At 30.2% G+C, this 9,423-nt stretch overlaps 1 protein-coding gene across 2 annotated transcripts; it reads left to right on the top strand.

The window, feature by feature from the left end:
• The first annotated feature begins 444 nt into the window (after window positions 1–444).
• LOC107845954 (CASP-like protein 4B1) lies at window positions 445–8,327 on the top strand. Of its 2 annotated transcripts, none has more exons than XM_016690467.2 (3): window positions 445–1,097; window positions 5,305–5,440; window positions 6,789–7,282. In XM_016690467.2, exons 1-3 carry the CDS (start codon window positions 832–834, stop codon window positions 6,978–6,980), a joined length of 594 nt encoding a protein of 197 aa, XP_016545953.1. In that variant the 5' UTR covers window positions 445–831; the 3' UTR covers window positions 6,981–7,282. The 2 variants fall into 2 exon arrangements, with proteins under 2 accessions (XP_016545953.1, XP_016545954.1); XM_016690468.2 differs by lacking the exon at window positions 6,789–7,282 and adding an exon at window positions 7,802–8,327 and having other exon boundaries at window positions 454–1,097.
• Window positions 8,328–9,423: the final 1,096 nt, after the last annotated feature.

Genomic DNA, 9,423 nt, shown 5'->3' on the forward strand with positions numbered 1-9,423 from the left:
TTGCCTAAAATAAACTCTTTTAATGAAGGGCAAAAGGTTCAAATCACTTTTCTAAGGGTTTTCACACTTTTAATATATTATAAATTATAGATATAGATTATAGATTATAGATTATAGATATGAAAAAAGGTGATATTAGTAATATATATTTTAATGCATAATAAAATATATAATTAATACAAATATAAACTAAAAAAAATATATCAAATAAGATACTAGTAACACATAACAAATAATACCCAAGTTATATTTTTAACACGCTACCAAACCATCCCTTAATATACTTTGTAAAAATGTGTTGGATTAATGCTAGGAAAAATGGAATTACATGCCTCGTAATTACAATCAACAAAAAAGAATTAATTTTGTAATTCCGAACCAACTTTAACATCACGGCAAAGCTGAGTTGTCAAATACAGCAATGAAAACAGAAAGTAGTCTATTCATCAAGTTGTTCTCTTTACAAAGTTCTCATCCACTAAACTTTCTTTTCTTCTTTTTCTTTTTTTGTTTGCTTTCTCCGTTTCAAAAAAAAAAATAATCTATTTTAATTTGATATAAAATTTATGAAAATAAAAAATATTTTTAAATCTTATGATTTTAAGTTAAAGTTATATCAAATATATTAAAATATATTTTAATTTTGTGGTCCTAAATATACTATATGATAAATTAAAATTAAAATATTATCAAAAAAAAATATTATTTTTTTTTAAACGGACTAAAAAGAAAAACATTTTTTTTTAAACGGAGGGAAGCACTATTTATTCATAGTTTCCAATTCCGATCTATCAATAATTCTTCACCTTTCCCTTAATTTTGAGTGAAAAAATGGCTGATGCAAATTCCCATAAGGTGGTTGATGCTTTGCCAGCTCCAGCTCCAGCTCCACCTCCGGAAGCCGGAAATGGAGTGATTCAGGCACCAAGCACTGGTGTCTCCCATATCGTGAGGAGGTGGAAGAGAGAAGACTTGCTGAAGAGGAGTTCATTAGTTTTGCATGGTTTTGCCTTGATTTGTTCATTGATCGCTTTCATTGTTATGGCTAGCAATACTCATGGTGATTGGAGACAATTTGATAGATATGAGGAATACAGGTATATACCTATCTCCTTTTGCATCATCATCATGAATTTCATATAAATAAGCAAACCAATACCATGCTTTGTATAGGTCATACGTTTTTAGGGGTCTTTTATTAGTCAGCTGAAAGATTTAGGGGGTGCGTTTGGCCACGAGAATTGTGATTATTTGAAAAAAAAGTAAATTTTGTTTTTAAAGTGAAAAATCGTATTGTATTTGAGAATTGAAGTTGTATTTGATTATGAATATAAATTGAAGTTAGTTTTTAAATTTTTACCATTAATTTAAATTGGAAAAAGTAACTTTCTAATGTTATTAAAGTTTCTAAAAATTCTCGAACTTCTCTGACCAAATATGTCTTACAAAGTTCTAACTCCGGAGTAAAGTAAAAAAAAAAAATAAAAGCATGGTCAAACACCCCTCATATGTCCAAGTAAAAAGTACTATATAACACTTTTTAGGGGTGGTTTGGTAGAGTGTATAAGAATAATGTAAAATATAGTGCGTTAATAATTCTTGTATTAGCAATGCTTGTGTTAGCTATGCTTACATTAGTTATATTTGTATTTTACTTATGCAGTGTTTGGTTTAATGTATTAAAAATAACATGACTTTAAATAATTTCTAAAAAAAAAAAATACAAAAATATCCTTCATATATATATTGAAAAGGATGTGAAATTTTTTTTGAGGGATAATGGTGTCTTTAATCATGTTAATGCATGTATTGGATCCATTGCATTGCTAATACCATGGATTTTGAGGCAATAGTAATACACACCTCAATACACAATAGAGTGTATAACTAATGCAAGTATTAGTTATAATAGAGTGCAAAAGTATACCAAACAAGGTATAGTAATACACATTAAACTAGTGCATGCATTAGTTTTTCAATGCACTACCAAACGACCTCGTGAGGTACTAAAGCATATAATTTCAGGATAAAATAATAAAATTTTTGATGCGTCGTTTGGTTGTTAATATTCGGGATAACTTATTTCGGGACTAATAAATAGTATCAGGATAAGTTATCCCACACATATGGTGGTATAACAATCCCAAGACAATTTATCCAATTTATTCTTGCGATAAATTATAAAATGACAAAATTACCCCCAAATTCTTTGATTATCACTTATACTAGTTGTGTAAGGCCCGTGCTAAGCTCGAGCCCAACCTCATGATATAAGAATATAAAATTTAATTTTTAAAAAAAATATAAATTAAGTCACATTTTTTCTTTTACATGATTAATTCAATTTATTGATATATTGATAAGGTTTTATGTGATAAGTCATTATGATTATCAAAGTTTTTTTGCTATATAATTTGGATAACTTTTTAAAGACTTTATTTATGAGGAAGAAAATATGAAGTAGAATTAACAAATACGAATAGACGTAGAATTTAATTTAAAATAAATAAATAGTGTGCTCAGCATATTTTTTTAAAGAAAAAGTTCTCCATATTTGATTGGTTAGGTTTTTGAAAGAAACTTTCGCTAGAGAAATAATTCTTTTTAAACTTATGAAAATGACTCCGTGAATGTAGAAAAATTAAATTCTACTTTTCACATTTATTGAACTATTCGTTCTTCAATACACTTTGTCTTCACTCCTTCCAGTAACTCCCATCCCTGTCACCCGCATACCTCACCTCTCATAGTACTTATCTAAATTAGATATATATAAGTTTTTAAATAATATTTTACATATCCAATATAAGAGAAATTTAAGAAACACACTAATTTTTTGAAAAATATGTTTGAATTAATTTTTTTCAATAAAAAAAATATGCTTGTACCAACAACACCCGAAAAGAGAATAGGCATTGTTATTAAGAAATAATAAATGCTCTGATTGAATATGAGACTGTAACTTTAAAGTTGCACAAATTTTACTAAAATATAAAAAAAAAATGTATTCTATCCATTTTGTTTTGGTTTACATTTGTTGATTTGGTACTCCTATTAAAAAATTATTTAACAGGAGTTTATTTATTTTATCTCGATAATTATATTTTAAAAGTATATAATTGATAATTATTGGGCATGTGAGGACAATCAAACCCCCAAGATCATCACTTATATTAAGTAATTATATAATTATTTAATAATAACAATAATATTGAAAGAAAATAATAAATCTCTCTTGATTTGCTAAAATAATAAGTAAAAAGAGGATTTTATTTTTAGCACAAGGATCAAGTAAAATGAAATAGAGAGCGAAAAGGATACTCTCTCAATTCCTTTTTTACTTATTTCTTTGAGTTGACAAATAAGTTAAGAATCAAATATATTAAGAGTAAAAATACGAAATTATCTTTATTAATTAAGTTGTAAAAATTTGAATGATTATTAATACTTTATTTAATTACTTAATAATAATAATAATAATATAGAAAGATTATAAATTTTCCGTGATTTGCAAAAATAAATAAGAAAAATAATTAATTTTTAATATAAAAAATAGTAAAAAAGAAAAATTAATCTAATAAGGAAGAAGAAGAAATCTATAAAAAACTACTACTAGGTATAATTCAATTATAAAATATACAGGTGAAAATATCATAAACTAATAAATTAGGACAAATGTAACAATACCTATGGAACAATATAATCATGTGCGACTATAATTGTATACAAAATTTGTGAGGACTACCAAAAAGGGAGATTCTCCCTTATATATATATATATATATATATATATATATAGTCCTCGCATTAAATTTTTTTATCATTTTATCCCTAATTTAAGTTTTAATTGCTCTATAAATTTTCATTCATTTTGATATATTTGAACAATTATATGAGCTTTTAAATGCTACTAAAGTGATGAGTAACGGAAAAATGATAGTGAAAAGTATTTATAACAATCAAATTCAAAATTGATTCAAGAGTTTATTGTCTTTCTATTTTGTAGAAATATTTATTAATTTTACTTTAGATTTTCATTTTTTCCTAATAAATTTATCATGGACAAGTAATTAATATCTGAACATTCTCTTTCTAACTTAGTACATGCTTAATTATTAAATAAAAAATTATTTTTTATATATAGCTAAAAATGTTTGAAAATTTATTTATTAAAAAAGTACAATTTAACTCCCAAATACGATACTAAATAATGAAAAATGTGAGTAATTATTTTTTTACATTTTTTAATGATAATTTTTTCTAACAAAAAATGGGATTATCAACATTATAGAATTTAGGACCAAATAAGTAATTTAACATGAAATATTAAAGTTTTATACACGTTTAAAAAATATTAACATAAATTTCTTTAGGAAAAAGAAACTACTAAAGTTAAGAAAAGAAAAGTAACTTCAAATTTTTTTGTTTGGTTTAATATGAAGGAAGATAATTAAGTTAAGTAAGGTTAAGGGTATTTTTCTAAATAAACTATCAATTCTTAAAAAGAATGTAATGCATATTATTTTTAGTACTACAAACCAAACAACCACTAAAAAATAATACCAGCATAATTAATCTCAGGTTAACTAATCCCAATATAACTTGTTTCTCAACCAAACAACCCCTTAGTACTTTTTTGTTTTTGGCATAATAATACTTGTTAAGTTTGGAGTGTGAAGCAGACAAATAGAGACTAATCCAGGAATACAGATGTACATTCTCAAAGTTAACAATTTCTTTGCCAGTTAGGTTAAATTTGAGTGTTGTTTATGTGTTATTTGGGACTAAGGAATAGTTGTTACTCCTTTTGTCTCTTTTATGTGGCATGGTTCGAATGTCGAGAGTCAATCAATTTATTAATTTTGAATATGAATTCGGGCATGGAGTCTTTAACTTTTTTAAAATAAAATTTACATATTTGGAAACTATGTAAAAACACTATTAGTCACAATAATTAGCAATTCAAAATATTAAAAAAATTACGATCAAAGAAAAACTTATCTGAATTTCGAAATTCGAAAAGTGCCACATAGATTGGGACGAATGGAGTATAAAACTTTTTGTACTTTTTGTTTTGGCGCAATATTACTTTTTCAGTTGTAGTGTTCAACTAATACAGTAGAAACGAATTGGGGTGTTTAGATGCAGATGCTCAAAGTTGAAGTATTTACTTGTCATCTGAAGTCAAGTTTAAATGTCTGTTTATGTATTATTTGGGATTAAGGAGTAGCTGTTATTGTTTTCGTTGGAGATGATCTTCTAGTTTCGAAAATTGAATTGGAATTTTGGGATGTAATCATAACAGGTATGTGTTGGCTATAGCAATTCTATCCACATTATATACAGGATTGCAAGTTCTAAGACAAATTCATGAACTTTCAACTGGCAAGGAATCCTTTTCACGGCAGAGATTAGCTTTAGTTGGCTTCATTGGTGATCAGGTTGGTCATTTTCTATTGATATGAACAACTGAATCCAAATAGACGTGGTGAGTAGTCAACAGGATTTGTGAAAAAAAAAAAAAGAAAGGAAGGGCTTGATTAAAATTACTTTATAACGTCCCAAGGGGTGGTTGAGTTGGTTTGAGGAGACTTTCCATAGCGGAGGTCGCGGGTTCGATTCACCCCTAATGCCTTCACAATCGAACTCATCGCACAGGGTTTACCTAATGTGGTTTACATCTCCTGTGTGGTTTGCGAGCTATTGCACAGTGAGGGGTTTACCCAATGCGCACACAGTGCTCACCAAAGAGTGCTCACCCGAAAGGCAGAGGCTGTGACAAAGGGTGTAGCGGCTGCGATTTTTCCTGAAGTTTTCAAAAAAAAAAATACCTATAACCAAGAAATGTCAGTTGAGACGAGGGTATATCGGAAACAGTCTCGTTTGTCTTCACAAGGTAGTAAGGCTGCATCTACACCATACTTCTTAGATCCTAATTATGAGATTACACTAGTCACGAGGTATGTCATCTCAGTAAATGTCAGCTGATCTTGGTGGGTAATGTGTTTATCCCCCTATTTTTCTCAACTTAAATATTTCTTCTTTTTGAAAAGAATAACTTCTTTTTTTAGTTCGTTTAAAAAAAAATAATTCTTTTTTTTTTACAACAGTTTAATTTTAACTTTTCACATGGTATATTTAAGAACACAAGATTTAAAAATATTTTAATACATTTGACATAACTTTCGTGCCCGTTTAGCTATAAGAATTTTTTACTCCTTTTTTCAGAAAATTTTTACTTTATTCCAAAGTTGGTCTTTGGTCATAAAAATTCCAAATACAACTTGGAAAAGACAAAGTGAAACTTGTTTCTCTTTTTCCACACCTACTTCCCTCACAAATATTTAGCAATTCCAACTCCAACTTCAAAAAAAATATGATTTTCATGACCAAACGTCTACTTAATTTGAAACCACAAAATTTAAAATTCCCTTATTTTTTTAAACTTCGTATCAAATTAAAAGAGGTCATTTTTTTCAAAACAGAGGAAATACTAGGTGTGTCTGTGATAGGATTCTAACTCATGATATGCGCTTAACTCACAGTTAACGTTCTCTGGCTTCTTTTCTTTGGATTCTCTTATGTCTCTACTTCACTTGATTCTCATGCCCATACTCTCATATTTCATAAGTGAGCATGAAGTTTGAATTGAAAATATAGTGGGAAAAGCGTCTTTCGTGATTGTGCTCTTATCTCTAAACCAAAGCCTTGACGGCTCGTTCTTGATTGAGAATTGATCGTGAGACATGAAATCTATCGAATTTCTTACTTTTGGGGGGTGAATTGCAGGTAATAGCATACATGTTATTATCAGCTGCATCATCTGCTGTGCCACTGACCAATAGGATGAGAGAAAATAATGACAACATATTCACAGATTCTTCAGTAGCGGCAATTAGCATGGAATTCTTGGCATTCTTTGCTCTGGCTGTGTCAGCTCTCATTTCTGGATATAAACTCTCAAACAAATCCTACATCTGATTCACATCTTTAAGATATTCCGAGTCTGATAATTCTTTGATCAACCTCGTTTTGGCAGTGTACATCTGTTGTTAATTCTTTGTCTGTTTTAATCATGTACATGTGTATCAAAGCTACAGAAACATAACTTACTTTGCTCGGACCTCCAAAAATGATGCCGCACCCATGTCAGATTCTTCATAAATGCACTACTTTTGGAGGATCCGACATGCCCTATTGATATTTTAAAGAGTGTAAGTAACATAGGAAACTATCACATTCTGATTGAAGTTATAGCCATGCGTTGAAATTCAGATTGCAAATTGATCTGTTCGTAAAGAAATTTGTCGTCAGACTAAAGGAGTGCTCTTTGTTTCCTCGGATCTCTCTGTTTTGGAGTGTTTCTTATTGTAAATTACTTGGTAAAAAGTTTCCAAATGTCCAAGAACTTTTTGACAGTATAATATCTTATGGAATTTATTAGACTGAATTAGAACAGCTCTTCTTATGAACAGAAGATATCAACAACTGTTAAATTAGGAGTGCGCAAATTGATTTATTATTTTTTTGAAAATTAAAGTTATACATGCAATGTAAGTCGTGCAGTTAAGTTCTACCACTGGTACTTTTTGAACCAAAATGACGAATAGTTAGTTAGATAATTGCCCGCAGAACAAGATCTAATCCTCCGGGAAAAGTAATAAATTTTGCATATTTTGACCAATTCGAGGTGATAAATGGGATTGCCCTCTCTGTGGTTTCTGCCATTAAACATTAGTGAGATTGATAGTGTTAGAGCAAAGAAGTTTTGATGATTGACATATGTTAATGAAACATGTTAGTCATGCTGGTCCTCACATGTGAAGAACATTGAAGTAGATGCAGGGCTGATAATGCGTAAAGTCAGGAGTGGATAAGCAAGGAAATTTAGATATGCGTTCAACGCTTATCACATGCAGAAAAGATGTTGAAAGGAAGATAAACACAATACTTGAAGATTGAGCAAATAAAGGAGTCCTACTCTGTCAAGGAGATACAATGCAACAAGGAGTGAACTACCTGATAGAGTCCTATTGAAGAAAGTAGATTAGATGATCTGCAGGACGTCATCAGAGTTGGCTTAAATAGAAGAAACTATCTAAAAGAGTTTCACTCACGCACAAAACAAGAAAAGCACCAATCAGCAAATCCGTTCTACAACTTGAAGAAGTCATAAGAACAACTTGTTTCTTTACTTAGAGTGTTAGGCTTTGTGTAATAGGTTGGTTCTTGAGTTGTAATGAATTGTAATTTTAGTCTCAGTGAAGTATAAACTGGGTTACGACTATTGTCTTCAAGTTGGTAAACTCAAAGATTTGGGAACACTCATCTTGGGATTGTGTTATTGTAGAAATAGGAGTTAGAGTTTGATTACTAGCTTACAAGAGTCTTATAATTTGTTGATTGTTGAGGCTCAAGAGTTTTAGTGAAGAAGGGGTTAAATCCTGTAGAGGTACAGGTCGTGGTTTTTTACACCTTTTGAGTTGGGTGTTTTCCACGCAAAAACACTGTCTCTTTATTTACTCTACTCAAGTGAACCACGCTCGCTTACTTGTTTCACTGATATGCAACTACTAGAGTAAATTAGTAAAATCAGTAGGTACGCATCTTAACAAGTGGTATCAGAGCTAGGTTGTCTTAAATAAGGTTAACTCCTAAGAAAAGATCACTATGATGAATTTCGCACCACCTACTGGTCACAGTGAAGGTCAATCAACCACTAAACCTCCACTCTTTGACAGTTCTCACTTCATCTGGTAAAAAGCCAGGATGGAAATGTTTATTCAAGGAGAAGACTATGAGTTGTGAGACAGGATCACCGATGGTCCTACTATTCCAATGAAGTTAGAAAATGGTGAACAGGTCAAAAAGGTAAGAAATAAATTTACTGATGATAACTTAGTGACATTAAAGAAAAATGCTAAGGCTAAGAACATTAGTCTGTGGACTAGGACCGGCTGAGTATAACAGAGTGTCAAACTGTACCACTGCTAAGTAAATCTGGGATACCCTGGTAAATGCACATAAGGGTACCTCTCAGGTAAGAAAATTTAGAGTTGCTCTTCTTTTTACTGAATATGAAGCTTTTAAAATGAAGAAGAATGAATCCTTACATAAAATGATAACAAGGCTTACTGCTTTGACAAATGAGTTGACTTCTTTGGGAAAAGTCATCTCTGTTGGGGAACAAGTTGAAAAGGTGTTGAGTAAATCGAAATGAAATGTTAAAGTGATTGCTATTAGGGAGGCACAGGATCTCACACATATAACACTGGATGAACTAGTAGGAAATCTGAGGACTTATGAAATGGAAATTGATGGAATCAAAGAACAAGCAGCCCCTGAGAAAATCTTGGCTTTGAAGGGCTTCAAACAGTGATGAAGAAATTGAACTTGACAAGGAACAAATTGCCTTCATAACTAA

Source organism: Capsicum annuum, chromosome 10 (assembly GCF_002878395.1).
Source record: "Capsicum annuum cultivar UCD-10X-F1 chromosome 10, UCD10Xv1.1, whole genome shotgun sequence".
In the NCBI taxonomy this organism is placed as follows: Eukaryota; Viridiplantae; Streptophyta; class Magnoliopsida; order Solanales; family Solanaceae; genus Capsicum; species Capsicum annuum.